The sequence below is a fragment of the Aedes albopictus genome, chromosome 2 (genome assembly GCF_035046485.1).
Source record: "Aedes albopictus strain Foshan chromosome 2, AalbF5, whole genome shotgun sequence".
In the NCBI taxonomy this organism is placed as follows: Eukaryota; Metazoa; Arthropoda; class Insecta; order Diptera; family Culicidae; genus Aedes; species Aedes albopictus.
In genome coordinates this window covers 309,859,683-309,876,583 of record NC_085137.1, presented here as the reverse complement: position 1 = coordinate 309,876,583, position 16,901 = coordinate 309,859,683, and the positions used below count along the sequence as shown (strand labels likewise).

The following is a 16,901-nucleotide window of genomic DNA, read 5'->3' as shown; positions in this document are numbered from 1 at the left end:
GTAGTAGCTATTTTTAAACAAAATGTCACAAAAAATGTATTCTGTAAAAATGAAAAATCTTTTCCACCACGAAAAAAAATATACATTGACCCATACTCTGCATGTGTACGAAAACCGATTATGAAACTATTGCTTCGTTATTTAATTAAAAATGAAAAACCAAAAAAAAGGAAATGCTTCCAGTTTTTACTTACTTACTTTCAGTCCTGGGCACCCACGGTGGTGCAGTGGGCCAGTTTCGCCTTAAGTTAAATATACACTCCCGATCAAAAGTTTGGGGTCACCCTCTCAAAAACATGTCATTTTTATAGGCTCATATCTCCGCCAATTTGCGTCCGATTTCAAAACCCTAGATCTAATTCAAAAGATAATAGGTCAAAGTAACTTTAAACATGATTTGAATGAAAAATTTTCAAAAATGTTGGTATGTAAAGTTAATCTGAAGTTGCCATATATTCTAAAAAAATAAATATAAACTTAAAGCAGTGTCGCTAGAAATTGAGCCGACAAAATTTTAAGATAAGAGCGTTAATATAACCAACTGCTTTTTACCGAACTCAGCTACAAAATCTAGGAAAAAAGCTATAAGATAAATTACTTCTAGGTGTCATCTGCCAAAACTTTGGGGTCACTGTCGTAAAACATGGAAAAGTGATTTGTTGATAACTTTGTCATCTTTCATTCAATTTTAATACTTTTTGGCTTATTTGAAGCATAATAAATGGTAATTACTATTGAACCCTACCGTCGTGCGGGGCTACTTATGAAATGCGGGGCTACGTTGGACACTTTTAAAAATGGATTTTTTGAATTCAAAATATGGCTCTAATCTGTTTGATGTCTTTGGGACTATTATGAAGCAATATTTCCCCCTTCATTTGGTTGAAATTGTTTTTAAAGCAGACCCTTTATTGCTTGTCAGGACACGAAAAAACATCGAATGAACCAAAAAAAAAATATATATAACGTATCAGAACATTTACTCTGTGTGCATTGTTTGTACAGTTCATAATTTTCAAAGGGTTGCTCAATTCATTCAAAATGTATCAACGTAGCATATACAATCGAATATTTGAATCGTTATACATTATAAATGACCATTTCACCTAAATAAAGGATTGATGGTCCCTTTTTTCAGGCTATCTATATAGCAATATCACGCTGCTCATAATACCAAAGATAGCCCAGATCCATCTTAAAACGCATATATTTATTGATGTCTGATATAGTATACTACAGTATTGGTACAAAGTAGTTTTCTAAGTACCCTTGGAATTTGAAATGCAGTTTTGTTATAGATACAAATGTCCAAAGTAGCCCCCATCCGGTGCTATATGAGATGTGTCCGGTTGGTGTAAGAACAACTTTTTTGTTTATTGATGGATTTAGCTCAAATTGTGCATACATGCTACAGACATACTCACGATTATTGTGTGTGAAAATTGCGGAAATTCATTCACTACTATGGGAGTTATAAAGTCATGAAGTTGAAGAACCATGAAAAAGTGTATAAAGAAGCCCCGCACGACGGTACATATTTGTTAGAATTTACATACTAAAACTTTGTCCCATTTTTCGAAATGTGGTGAAATGTGTTAACTTTACATAACATTTTTATATATAAAAATCGTCGAATACGCCAAATTAAAGACATCAAACGTAAATTTAGTTAATTATCTTTAAAATGAGCCAAAAAGAATTAAAATTGATATATAGATAATGAAGATATCACCAAATCACTTTTCCATGTTTTACGACAGTGACCCCAAACTTCGAAATACACCATATTGAGGGGTGACCCCAAATTTTTGGTCGATGACATCAAGCGTTAATTTACTTTACAACTTTTTTCCTAGATTTTTTAGCCAAGTTTGATGAAAACAGTCGAAAGCTAATAGAAAATAGGTTATATTAACGCTCTCATCTTAAAATTTGGTTGACCCAATTTCCAGCGACACTGCCGTAAGTTTATATTCATTTTGCAACTTTGGGTTAAGTATACATACAAATATTTTTGTAAAAGTTTCACCAAAGTTACTTTGACTTATTATCTTTTGAATGAGACCTAGAGTTTTGAAATCTGATGCTAATTGGTGGAGATATGAGTTTAAAACATGACAATTTTCTGAGGGGATGATCCGAGGTTTCTCCAGTATTAGCATAGACTAACTTAATACCTGAAAGTACCGAAGAAAACCATTAAATTGTGTGTGTCCATTCGGGTACCTCTATCGGATCGTTTACATTCGCAGATTGACTGCCGAAAAAATCGCTACCATGACGCCCCTGGTATTACTTCTTCTATGAAAGAGCTGCCAAAGAAATCCCAGAAAAAAATCCCGAAGGAATCCACGAAAGAATTGCGGAAGAAATTCCAGAAGCAATTCCTGACAGAAGTTCAGAAGAAGTTCCTGGAGGAATTCCCATGGGAATTCTCGGAGGAAGGAGTGCCTGGTTGAATTACCGTAAAAATCCCGGAAGAAAAGAAGGATCCCGGAGAAGATTTTGGAGGAATACTGAAAGAAGTTTTCGTCAGGGTTTCTGTAGAATTTCTGAATGAATCTTAGAAAGAATCTCTGAAGAAAACCCTGGAGGAACTGCAGGAGAAATCTCGCATTGAATTCCTGGAAACAAATCCCTGGCGGAATTTTGGAAGAAGTTCCTGTAGGAATCTCGAAAAGAATTCCCGAAGCAATCCCCAAAAGAACTCCTAGAGTAATCTTGGGATAAATTACTGTAATTTCCAGGAATACTTTTTGGGAGTCACACTTCTACAGAGATTCAAAGAGAAACTATTAAAAGAATCTCGGATGGAATACCTGGAGAATTCCCATTGAGAAATCCCGGAGAAGTTTCTAGAGGAATCTCAAAAGAACCTTTTAAGAATCTCAGAAGGGATCCCAGAGGGAATTTCTGAAGGAATCCCGAAAAGATCCTAAGATCCTCCCTGAAGTAACGCAGAAGAAAATTCTAGAGGATTCTAGAATAATAAATTTGTGGAGATCTTGTGGAATCTTAGAAAAAAATACTAAAGGAATCTTCGAAGGAATTTTGAAGGAGTCTAGGAACTCAGGAAGTAATCTCAAAATGTTCTCCTTAAGAAATCCCAGAAAGTATCTCTGGAAGAATCCCAGGAAAACTTCCTCGAAAAATCCTGGCAATAGCTCTTAAAGGAATCACAGACGGAACCTCTATAAGAATCTCAGAAGAGTCTCCTGGAAATCCCTCCAATGGAACTTCTGAAGGAATCCCAAATGAACTCCCGGAAGAATCTAATCAAGTACTCCCTAGAAATCTCAAAAGAATTCATTATTTTATTACAGATTATTTACTTAAGAAGCTTCTGTAAAAGTCCTGGAACAAATTTGTGAAAAAACCACAAAGGATTTCTTGGAGGTATCTCAGATGGGATTCCTGTAAATATCAGGAGGACCATTTTCCCACGCGAACCCTGACGATTTTTTTTCAAGTCCAAAACGTTAAAGGCTAACAAAAATGTGTCTTAGTAACCGCAGCTTGCAGTGCCTTATTAATAACTCTTGCCAACCGATAAGCAAGATCTGGCTATAAAAACCAAGCATGGTCAGAGTTGTCTCTAGTTTTTCAGTTTGCTTAAATAAGCAAGTATAGAGAAAAAAAATGACTTAGCATGTGTATTACCTCAAAAAGAATCAAATCTATGCGAAACCTTTTAATTTCTCATTCTCAAGCATTTTTTTCGATTCCTCATTCCACAGATTCAACGGTACTTCGATGTAATCCCATCGGAGAAAGTCCCCAAGATTGGCACCCAGGGCGAGCGGTTCCGGGACAAACAGCTGGTCTACCAACTGCCAAAGCAAGACCTAGCCCTGGCGTACTGCAAACACGTCGAGGAGTCCAACCGAAGTTCCTACGAAGATTTCGTTGCGGCCCGCAACGAAATCGCCTTGGATATAGGTGAGTTGTTCGTGAAGTAACATAAACACAAGGGCGTAGCCAGCTTTTCAGCCAGGGGGGGGCGAGCACCCTTACACTGAAAACCACTTTGCAGTAACAAGGAGTTCAAATACTTCATCATTAAAAAATAAATAAAAGTGAAGTATGAAAAATGGGAGGAAATCAAGGAAATTTCCTTGACTTCCTTGGGCATAGAGTATCTTCGTGCCTGCCACACGATATACACATGCAAAATGGTCATTGGCAGAGGAAGCTCTCAGTTAATAACTGTAGAAGTGCTCATAGAACACTAAGCTGAGAAGCAGGCTTTGTCCCAGTGAGGACGTTACGCCAAGAAGAGGAAGAGGAGGATGCAAAATGGGTGATTAACAGGAATGGTTCAATGGAAGAATCATATATGATTATAATCCTGAAGAATTCCTCAAGATATTGCTTCAGGAATTTCTCAACAAATGCCATCATGAATTTGAATTTATCCAGCAGTTTCTCCAGAAATTTTTTTAATATTTTTCCCGGTTATTGTAATGTAGATATTCCAGCAGAAATTACCTTCGGAAAACTTGCATTAATTCCGTTGAGAATACCTTCAGAAATTTCTTCAAAAATTCCTCCAGAAGTTTTATTACGAATTTTACCATGCAATCTTTTGAAAATTTCCCCAGTAATTCTTTACAAATACCATTCTTAATTCCACCAGAAATCCGTTTGAGAAGCTCCAGAAAATACTTTAAGAATTTCTCTGGGAATTCTTTCAAAAATTCCAATCAAACTAAGAATAGAGGAATACCCTAAGAAATTTTTGGAGAAATTTCTTCGAAAAATCCTTTAATGAAATAACGGAAAAAAAATCTTTAAAAATGTCTAAAGGAATTCCTTCGGAAATTCCTGGAGGAATATCTTTGGAAGTTGCTAGAGGAATGCATTCAGAAATTTTTAAAGGAATCAAATAAAAAATAATTTCAGGAATTTATTTCGAAAATCCTTGAGGTATTCCACCGGAAATTCCTTGACAAATTCTTCAGAAATTTCTTGAGGAATTCCTTCATTTCTAAAGCTCCTTGAGAAATTCCATAAGACGTCGAGAGTTCTTCTACGATTTCCTTTAGAAGATTCTTCGGGAATTCCTTGAGGAATTTCTTTGAAATAGATTTAGAATATTCCTTGAGGAACTCCTTCGGAGTTTTCGTGAGGAATTCTTCCGAAAATTCCTTGAAGAATACCTTCAAAAATTCTTGGAGGAATTCATCCGGAAATTTCTGTGAGAATTCCTTCCCAAATTCCTGAAGCAATTCTTTCGAAAATATTGAAAAAAATCCATTGAAAGTCTCATGAGATATCCCTTCTGAAATTCCATAAGAAATTTTTTTAAAAATCTTTCAAAACATCCTTGAAAAAATATTTCGGAAATTCCTGAAGAAATGCTTTTTGTGATTTTTTATTTCCTAGAGGAACTCATTCGGAAATTCTTTGAAGAATTCCTTTAAAAAAGCCTTGATAAGGAAAATTCGGAAATTGTTGAAGGAGCTCGTTTGGATTTTTTTTGACATATGTCTGAAATATCTTATGAAATACCTTCGGAAATTTCGTGAGAAATTGTTTGATAAGTTCGTTGAGGAATTTTTTCGTTTTTTTTTTATAAATCTTTTTGGAATTCCAGCGAAAGATCCTTGAGAAGTTTCTTCGGAAATTCCTCATGAAATTCTTTCAAAAATGTATTGCGGAACTCCTACGAAAACTTGAGAAACTTCTTCAAACATTCCTTCAGAAACACGTTTGGGGATTATGTGAGAAAATCCTAAGGAAATTTTTTGAGGACAACCGTCAAAAATTTTTGGAGGAATTCATTCGGAAATTTTTGGAGGTATTTCTAGGCAAATCCCTAAGAAATTTCTTTGGAAATTCCGGGAGGGATTTCTTTGGAAATTCGTAGAGGAATTCCTTCGGAAATTCAAGAGAAATCCTTTGAAAATTCCAGGAGAAATTTCTTTGAAAATTCCTGGAGGAATTCCTACGGAAATTCCTGGACAAACTCCTCCGGAAACTCATGGAGGAATTCTTCGGGAAAATCCTGGAGGTATTCCCTCGGAAATTCTTGGAGGAATTCCTTCGTGAATTCGTAGAGGATTTCCTTTGGGAATTCCTGGAGGAATTCCTTCGGAAATACCTGGAGAAATTCCTTCCTGAAATTTATGGAGGAACTCCTTCGGAAATTCATGGAGGTATTCCTTCAGAAAATCCTTGAGCGATTCCTTCGCAAAAGTCCTGGAGGAATTCCTTCTGAAATTTATGGAGAAACTCCTTCGGAAATTCGTGAAGGAATTCCTGGGGAAATTCTTTCGAAAATTCAATTCCCGGTGGAATTCTTTCGGATATTCATGAAAGAATTCCTTCGGAAATTCCGGCAGGAAATCCTTTGAAAATTTCAGGTGAAATTCCTTTGAAAATCCCTGGAGGAATTCCACCGGAAATTACAACAGGAATTCCCTCAGAAATTCCAGGAGGAATTCATTCGGAAATTGTTGGAAGATTTCTTTCGGAAATTCCTGAAGGAATTCCTTCGGAAATTTATGAGAGAATTCCTTCGGAAATTCCAGGAGGAATTCCTTCGGAAATTGCAGAAGGAATTTCTTTGAAAATTCCTGGAGGATCTCCTTTGGAAATTAATGGAGGATTTCCTCCGGAAATTTCTGAAGAAATTCATCCGGAAATTCATGGAGGAATTTCTCAGGAAATTCCTGGAGGAATTCCTTTGAAACTTCGTGAAGGAATTTCTTCAGAAATTCGTGAATGAATTCTTTCGGAAAATTTCTGGAGCAATTCCTTCGGAAATTCATGGTGGAACTCCTTCGGTATTTCCTGGAGGAATTCCTCCGGAAATTCCTCGAGGAATTTCTTCGGAAATTCGTGAAGGGATTCCGTCGGAAAATTTCTGGAGGAATTCCTTTGGAAATTCATGTATTAATTCCTTCGGAAAATTTAGAAATTCCTTCGCAAAATTCCTGGAGGAATTCATTCGGAAATTCATGGAGGAATTCCTTCGGAAATTCATGGAGGAATTCCTTCGGAAATTCCAGGAGGACTTCCTTTAAAAATTCCAAGAGGAATTCTTTTGAAAATTCCTAGAAGAATTTCTTCGGAAATTCTTGGATGAATTCCTCTGGAAATTCCTCGAGGAATCTCTTCGGAAATTCGTAGAGGAATTCCGTCGGAAAATTTTTGGAGGAATTCCTTCGGAAATTCATGGGGGGATTTCTTCGGACATTCATGAAAGGAATTCCTTCGGAAATTCCAGGAGGAAAACCTTTGAAAATTCCAAGAGGAATTCCCTTGAGGAAATTCCTAGAGTTATTCCTCCAGAAATTTGTGGAGGGATTTTTCCGAAATTTCCTGGAGGATTTCCCTCGGAAATTCCTGAAGGAATTGCAACGGAAATTCCTGGAGGAATTCTCTCGGAAATAAATGGAGGAATTTATTTGGAAAATCCTGAAGGAATTCCTTCGCAAAATTCCTGGTGGAATTACATCGGAAATTCATTCCTTTGGAAATTTCCAATGGAATTTCTCCAGGAATTTCCGACAGAATTTCTCCTGGAATTTCTGAGGGGATTCTTCCTGGAATTAAAAAAAATCCTTCAGAAAATTCCAAAAGAGTTTTTCAAGGAATTTCCGAAGGAATTTCCAAAGGAATTCCTCCATGAATCATCAAACGAATTCGTCCAGCAATTTCCGAAGGAATTCCGCCCGGAATTTCCGAAAGAATTCCTCCAGGAATTTTTGAAGGAATTCCTGACGGAATTGGTGAAGGAATTCCTCCATGAATTTTCGAGGGAATTCCTCTTGGAATTTCCAAAAATAAAATCCAAAAAGACTTTCCGAAAAAAATTCTCCAGGAATTTCCGAAGGAATTCCTCCAGAAATTTTCAATGACATTCATCCAGCAATTTCCGAAGGAATTCCTCCAGGAATTTCCAAAAGCATTCCTCCAGGAAGTTTGGGATTATTTTGTCCAGGAATTTCGTAAGGAATTTACCTAAGGATTTCCTCACGAATTTCTCTATGGATTTCTGAAAGAATTCCTCCAGGAATCTCCAAAGGTATTCATCCAAGATTTTCCCAAGGAACTCCCCAAGGAATTTCCGAAGGAATTCCTCCAGGAATTTCCGAAGGAATTGCTCCAGAAATTTCCGAAGGAATCCTTCAGGAATTTCCGAAGGAATTTCTTCAGGAATTTCCGAAGGAATACCCTCAGGAATTTTCGAAGATATTCCTTCAAGAATTTCCGAAGGAATTCCTGCATACATAAAAAAAAATACGAGGATGCAGGAGAATTTTATTTTTACTAGTCAAAAACAGCTCTGATCATCTATGTTTCTCGGTTAAGTTAGAATATAGTTGCTCGGTCAGGGGGGGGGCACGGCCCCCCCCTGCCCCCCCCTGGCTACGCCCTTGCATAAACAGATGATCTTTAGCTAATTAAAATGTCATGTTTATATTTTAGGCTATGTGAAAGACACCCCAGCCAAGACGCAATGTGCCGGCTGCGGCGATATGCTTAATCAGGGTGAAATGGCTGTGACGGCACCCAAGTTCCGGGATCAAATTCTGTGGCATCCGCGATGCTTCAAGTGCACCACCTGTGATGAGCTGCTAGTCGACCTGACCTACTGTGTCCACGACGATCAAATCTACTGCGAGCGGCACTATGCCGAACTGCTGAAACCTCGGTGTAATGCATGCGATGAGGTAAGTTCCCCATCTCCATAGTCTTCTAGCGGCCGATGACCGAAGCGGTCATAAATCAGAACAAACACATGCTGTGGGGATATTGTGGGATAGAAGTGGACTTACTTCATGGGGATTCCGGGTGTGAAGCAATTAAAACAAAAGCGCTGGATTGCGGCGAATGAGCTTGATTGCGAATGAAGCCGCCGCCCGTGCCGGTATCCAACCGAGTCGAAACAGGCCATTAAACAGTATGTGATATCCCTGATTTATTGGCTGCCAAACGACAATATGTATCGGACTCAATAAAGCCGTGATTACCCGGCATTCGATGTGTCGTTGTTTGCGCTCAGTCCACAAGCAAACATGTCACCTTGTTTATGAAGCATGTCAAACATTTGGGAATGGTGGTAACAAATCACTTTCGCGAAGAAATGTGTGAATAAACGTTTATATCTTGGTTTTATCATGTTCAGACTTTATTAAAAATAGTCTATTGGAATCTCGTTTTTCTTAATTTTTTATTTCATTCATGAGTGAGTTCTACCGTACTTTCAAACCAACGTACATATTGCACTAGGTATTGCCTTAAAAAAACAAGACATCTAAGATGTAGAATTTTTCCTCACAATATTTAAAGCGCGAAGTCCCTCCGGAAAGAAAATATCAAGACCCAAGGTTAGGACGAGACGCACATACAAATGCAAATCAACCAACGACAGCACCGTCGTCGATAACAACGATGTTGATAGGAAAATTTATGACGGTTCTTTGGCAGTCTATTCTACGCATCATGATTTCATCAACATCAGCGCGATGTTGTTCAGGAGGCAGAATAACTCGCTGCCGTGGGGGAAAAGGTCTACCATTTATTTCAGTAGATTTCCTTGACTTGACTGCTATCGGGTTCTTGAATGGACGACAGAGTTTTGTGACGACTTTCATCGTTACCATTTACTCAAACTACTATATTAGTGAGAAGATACGAACACGCACTTTCGGTGTGGTAGCAGGAAACATTTGTTCCGGAACATTAATTACCGAACGGAATATTGTTGGCGTGAAAGGATAGAGTTTGAAGGTCTGTTCCGGTTGGCGTCCGATGTTTCCAGAAATAGTCTGGTTTAACTATTGACATTTAAAACAAATTCACTGTGAAAAGCTTCACTGATTGAGACATTTTCAAAACAATTCTCCAGTTGTGAGGGCTGGTTATGGATGGATTGCAATCAGTTTATTATTTAACCCGACAATAAGGCGTTGTATATGTTAGAGTGCGTGAAAATAAGAAAAAAAATTGAATTTTTGTAACAGTACGTATGTTGGCTGAGTGTACGTACACTGTGGTGCATAATAATTGCAAAAGTGATCGGACAGCGGCACGCGTGTAAATCAAAGGGGTACCGCTGTCCGATCACTTTTGCAATATTTTCAACGCCTTGCCACACCCAGACCTGTGAACGAAAACATTTTATACTTTGTATACACAAAATTCAGCATATTTGTAGTTCCCTGTCAAAAATTGAGCTCAATCCAACAAAGCAAACCATAGTTACAGCATCTCAAACTTGGCCATTTTGTATGAAAATCGGCGTTTGTCCGATCAATTATGCACCACAGTGTACATGTTATCTCCATAGTGGTTATTTAAGATAATATAAAAAATTTCACCATTAATAATAACAAAATATTTTTAAAATCCTGGTACTAAAACTCCCATAATAATAATAACTTGTATGCAATCTTTCCAAATTTCTACTTTTTCCGGCTTTTTGGGCCCGTATGAAGTTGATCATCAATATTAACTTCTTTTCCCGATCAACCTAGATAGCTGTGTAGTGTCGGTAGCGGTAGGTTCAACTGGCTAAGAGTAGCTCTACGAACCGCCGTTTGTTCCAGTGGTAAGAGTCCACTAATCAGGTGATCCCTAATTCAAGATGTTATGCGGCTTTACGCGGGTATTCTGTGCATCCTCGCCTTTGGCGCACTCGAATCGATACCGATCTGGCTTTATTGTTGCTGTTCTTTTTTGTGCTGTGATTGTTAAGAGTTTAATCTTGCCTAGTTTGGGTATTGGCTACGGTTAGGATAGCTCAGAACAATTTTCAGCACAAAAGAACAGCAACGATCAATCTTTGTTGACTCATGCAAAATAGTACAGCCCAAAAGCGCGTTAGTCCAAGAACCTTATTTCATAAGGAAAATTTCTATCTATGAAACCTTGTGAATTTGGTGTTTGCTACTTTCAGTATAAATAAAAAGGCAAACTCACGTGTCATGCCTCGAGCATGTGTGCTTGTCAACAACGCAATCGTTGCTACACTCATCTCTGAATTCATCACCAGAGATGTATGTGCTATCACAATCGATGTAGCTGTTGGAAACCTCAACAGAAAATACGTTTATTGTACGGTTTATTTACCGCATGATGGACCATCCCCTACGGGTGCTTTCAAACAAGTCATCGCATACTGCACTTCAAGGCGCCTTCCGCTAATTGTTGGTAGTGATGCTAATGCTCACCATATAATCTGGGGCAGCTCAGACATCAATTTGAGAGGCTCCAGTTTGATGGAATACTTAAGTAGTACAGATCTTGGTTTACTTAACATATGCAACCGCCCAACCTTCATGGTATCTGCTAGAGAGGAAGTCATAAAATCACAAAATGTTTTCATCTAAAAAAATCCGTTCCCCAAATTAACTTCCAGGAAAAATATAAGTGTGGGGATGTTCAAAAATAAAAATTAAAATAAATCAAAAACTGAAATTCACGAAATCAAGAATTAAAAAGAATCATCTTCCAAAACACGTTTAAATCGATTTAAGATGACGAAAAATGATATTTAGATCAAAATCAAAAATTTGGGCATTAGAGGGTTAACATAGGCAACCGCCCAACCTTCATGGTACATATCTGCTAAAGAGGAAGTGTTAGATATAGCGCTTTGCTCTATCAGAATTTGTCACGAGCTGACCAATTGGCATGTATCAGATGAAGAATCTTTATCTGACCATCGCTACATCTTTTTTGACCATGTGAATGTTACTTCGCAATGCAGCCAAATTTCATGAATACTCACCATCCATTGACACTCCAAGTGATTTAGATGATGCCGTTGATACTAAAATGGCCTTCATCATAGAAGCTTCTGAAGAAGCTTGCCCTCTGCGGTCTGTGAAGACCACAAGAGGAACCCCTTGGTGGAACTCTGATCTGGCGAAGCTCAGGAAACAATGTAGAAAGAGTTGGAACAGACGCCGTTCGGCTGGCTCGGAGGCTTTCAGGTCGGCTCGAAGGCCTACAAGAAAGCTCACCGGTCTGCTGAACGGTCCGGCTGGAAAAACCTTTGTACAAATGTTTCCAGTTTGAGTGAAGTGAAACGGTCGGTTAAACTAAATCCGTGCGATATCTAAGGATTTCCGGGTAAACGAACTTTGTTTGCCAAATGGCGATCTGACTTCCTCTGATGAGGAAGTTCTGGAATGCTTATTCAGCACACACTTCCCTGGATGTGTGGATATTACATCTTCGGATGAACCTGATGTCTTTTCTTGTAGTTATGATCCTTTAGCTTTGGCTCGGAGTATTGTAACTATATAATCGATTGAGTGGCCACTTTATAGCTTTGCTCCTTTCGAATCTCCTGGGGCAGATGGGATTTATCCTATTTTGCTTCAGAAGGGATTTGATTATTTTAAACATGTGTTGAAAAAATTACTTGTTTGCAGTTTTGCTACAGGGTATATTCCCTAATCCTGGCGGGATATTACTGTAAAGTTTGTTCCAAAAGTGGGTCGTGCGTCGTATGAAGAAGCAAAGAGTTTCAGACCTATCAGTTTGACCTCTTTTCTTCTGAAATGCTTAGAACGCATTGTGGATCATCACATCCGTGATGTTCATCTGGCCAACGTGCCTCTTCATGTGAACCAACATGCCTACCAATCTGGTAAGTCGACTGAGTCCACTGTGACTCTTTTACACAATGTTGTTTACGATATCGAAAAGGCATTCGCTCAAAAGCAATCTTGTTTGGGTGTTTTGTTAGATATCGAGGGCGCCTTTGACAACGTGTCTTTCGATGCCATATTGGAGGCCGCACGGAGTCATGGTATATCTCCAATGGTTTCCAATTGGATTCACCAAATTCTCAAAACCGACATCTTTTCTCGACATTGCGTCTAGCAGGGTTTAGGAAATTGAGTGTTTGTGGATGCCCCCAAGGGGGAGTCTTGTCACCGATTTGTAGAATACGCTATTGAGGCAACTCAATAATAGCGGCTTTGCTACTTATGGTTTTGCCGACGACTACCTAGCATTGCTAGTTGGTATGTGTATCACCACCCTTTTCGACCTGATGCAAAGCGCCCTTCAGGTACTTGAGGGTTGGTGTCGCCAATATGGCCTTTCGGTTAATCCGAGTAAAACATTTTTTCTTCTTTTTACGGAAAGGCGAAACCGTAATGGCGTTCGACCTTTGCGTCTCTTTGATTCTGAAATCAATGTGACTGAACAACAGGTGAAGTACGTTGAAGTTATTCTTGATTCCAAGCTTTCCTGGACATTTCACATTGAGTTCAGAATCAAGAAAGCTTGTATGGCCTTCGAGCAATGCCGGCGAACCTTTGGTACAGCTTGGGGTCTAAAACCCGAGTATAACAAATGGATTTACACAGCTGTTGTTTGGACAATATTGGCCTATGGATGTCTTGTGTGGTGTCAAAAGGATGAAGTGAGAACAGTCCAATCAAAGTTAGGTCATCTCCAAAGGATGTGCTTAATGGCGATGTCGGGAGCGTTCTCTTCAACTCACACGGCAGCGCTCGAAGTTCTCTTTGACGTTGCCCCACTACACATTCATCTCAATTAGGAAGCACTTTCTTGCACTTGCCGTCTATGGGTACCGTAAACCGGGGTCAAATTGATCAGCGGGGTGAAATTGATCATTTGGGTACTACATTATTACAATGCATACCAGGCATACCAGGAACTTCTAAGTGTCGCAATGATCTCAAACATTCTACCTCATCTAGTTCATAGATGTCTAGAGATGAGTTTAAACTTTAATTTGTTTAGAAAAAAGTTAGTTTTGCCTTATTTTTTTAGGAATTTGCAATGTATTTCTCACTTAGCGGAAATCATTGCTTCTAAACAATCGTTTGCCACAAAGCCTTCGTGTATTTTTTTTTTTTTGTTTTATCATTTTTGTGGAGAATTGGTTGGAAAGTTATGAAGCTATTCTGAATATGAATAAGTTAAAAAAAGTTATTTTTTGACGAAAAATTCATTTATTGTAACAAAAATCACTTATTTCAAAGGCAATTGCCTACCTGTAGGCGTTAAGGAATTCTTTTGGCAATATTTGAATTGTCATTAATGTTATCCGCAAAAGTTGTTTTAAAGTGATCAATTTGACCCCGGATTACGGTACTCGGTTTACTAGAGGAAACTCCTGTGCACCGCAGATCAACACACACCTCGTTGTTTCCACCTTTGGTGAATTGGGACAAAATTATCCTTGCGCCAAGTGATCTTACAATTGCTTGTAATTTTCCATATAGGATATTTTCCATGAATAGGAGGCAATCAGTGAAGTACTAGATTGAAAGTAGTGAGCTGGATTTTTGTATGGTGAGATGTTCAATTCTCCATTTTTGCTATATATTGGTGCAAACAGCGTGGGTTATATGATTTCTTGGCTAATTTGATGCTGTTTGAGCAAAAGTTTGGGTAACTTTGTTGCTGTATTATTTATTTAATGCAAGTTCAACAACACAGTTACCCAAACTTTTGCTCAAACAGCATCAAATTAGTCAAGAAATCATAATACCCACGCTGTTTGCACCATTTCATTGCACAAATGGAGAATTGATCATCTCACCATACAAAAATCCAGTTCACTACTTTCAATCTAGTACTTCACTGATTGCCTCCTATTTCCCTTCCCGGGAAGAGTGGACTTCTGGTTATCTGTAGAGAAGTATTTCAGACGGCATCGTATATTACACTGATGGCTCCCTTCGCGAAGGTCGAGCTGGTGCTGGTGTTCCCTCTCGTGAGCTAAGCCTGCATAAGTCTTACTCACTTGGTAGACACTGCACCGTTTTTCAGGCCGAAATCTTTGCTCTTTTGTGCAGAGTGAATAAACTCTTCAGCAACAAGTAAAATAATATACTTCTGTTCAGATAACCAGGCTGCTATTAAAGCATTTGCTTCGGCCAACTCAAGATCGAATTTAGTTACCGCTTGTCGAACTCTAATCGAGGAGCTGAATACAGTAAACGCTGTTCACTTTGTATGGGTACCTGGCCATTCTTCCATCGCTGGATATTAGCTCGTACCGGAGTATCACATGACTTTTTTGGTCCTTACCCAGCTATTCTGGTATCGAAATGATGGGTAAGTTTTAGATTGACACTTGGGCTGCCACTCAGCACAAACAATAATGGAATAGTTTGAAGTCATGTCGTCAAACAAAATTGTATTGTACTGAGCCATCTCTAGGGTTGGCGAAGTATCTAACAAATCTGTCAAAGCAGAATTGCAGCATTCTGGTCAAAGCATTGACTGGCCACTGCCGACTTAGCTATCACATGGCGAATATTCAGCAGGCTCATTCACATGCATGTGATAGCTGTGAATCCGATTATGGAACTTCGTATCATTTGATATGTAACTGTCAAGTTTTTGCGCAACTGCGTTTCCGAGTACTCGATATACACTTATTAACCTTCATCCAGCCAACGTACATTTTCCACCTTCGAAAAAGCACAAAAATGGTCATAACTTTTTTGTTTTTCGATGGATGTTGATGAAATTTTCACAACTTCCCGAAAAACTCTTCTAGTTTATTATGCCGGGGACATGGGTGCCTCACGGTGTCAAAATTTTGATTATTATCGAACTTTCGTGTACCTCAGATTTTTCTTCATAGAATGTTAGAATTCCGGCTATAATGTATAAATGCAAAATTTGGAAATATTCTATCGGGGAAAATTTGAGTTAGCTGAGTTTTTAGCTATTTCCCATACTAAAAATCAATAATTACCTAGTATTTTAGCCCAAAAAACGCCCCATATAAAATGTATGGAAAAATTTTCGCCGATGAAATATTTTCTGGTTTCCAATTATGAATATATAGCCCAAATACTTATCATTTTTGAAGAAAAATCCGAGGTACATGAATGTTCGATAATAATCGAAATTTTGACAGCGTGTGCCTGGTCCACATGGTTCCGGATTGTCTTGGGGTACCAAAATTTGGCCACATACTTTGCGCAACATAAATCTCAAGATCCCGATGTGATAGAAGTATAGTGTCTTCGGCGAATTTGTTCAGCAGATTAAGAACTAACTGGCAACGGCGACTTTGGTTCGCGATTCGGCCGCTAGGCGGCGCCAGTGGCAAAAATGTTCAAACCCTCATATCTCAGAAACCTGGTAAGATAGAATGATGCTGTCTTCGGCAAAAATCTTCAGCAAGCTCCGAACTTTCTAATAGTGAAGTCTTTGGTTTGGGATTTATCCGCTAGGTGGCGCATTGTGTCTGAAAAATTCAAACACGTTTATCTCGATACTCTAATGAGGTACAAGCATGCCGTTTTCAGCAGGCTAAGAACTATCTGGCAATGGCGTCTTTGGTTCGAGAATCGTCCGCTAGGTGGCGCCAGGGTAAAAAATCTTCAAACTTCTGTATCTCGAATCTTGATAAGATAGAATGATGCCGTCTTCAACAAAGTTCTTCAGCAAGCTAAAAACTGTCTGATAGTTGAGTCTTTGATTCGTGACTTATTCGCTAGGTTATTCGCTACACCGTCTTTGACACCCTGCAGACAAATTTTGTCACCCCACAATATTGCTCCGTTTTTACTTCCGGGAATGTCTCCGGGAATTTCTACAGGAACACTTCCGGGAGTTTTTCCAGGAATTTCTCCGGGAATTTCTCTAGAAATTCCTCTGGAAATGTCTCCGGGAATTCCTTCGGAATTTTTTCCAAGATTTCCTCTAGGACCCACATCAGGAACTCCTGCGGAGATTCCTTCAGGAATTCCTTAGGTAATTTCCCCAGGAATTCTTCTGAGAATTTCTCTAGGAATTCTTTCAAGAATTTCTCCAGGCTGAATTTCTCCAAGAATTTTTTCTAGGAGTTCCTCCAGGAATATCTCCGGGAATGTCTCCGGGACTTCCCTCGGGAATTTCTTTAGGAAGTCCGCCAGGAATTGCTTCGGAAATTTCTTCAA

At 38.8% G+C, this 16,901-nt stretch overlaps 1 protein-coding gene across 2 annotated transcripts in view; it reads left to right on the top strand.

Moving 5' to 3' along the window:
* The window catches only part of LOC109422497 (four and a half LIM domains protein 2), an 866,140-nt gene that overhangs the window by 629,861 nt on the left and 219,378 nt on the right, over positions 1–16,901 (top strand). For both annotated transcript variants that reach the window (XM_062852254.1, XM_062852255.1), the window contains exons 4-5: positions 3,738–3,939; positions 8,437–8,681. In XM_062852254.1, the coding sequence (XP_062708238.1) occupies positions 3,738–3,939; positions 8,437–8,681 (447 nt within the window). The remainder of the gene's footprint in view (positions 1–3,737; positions 3,940–8,436; positions 8,682–16,901) is intronic.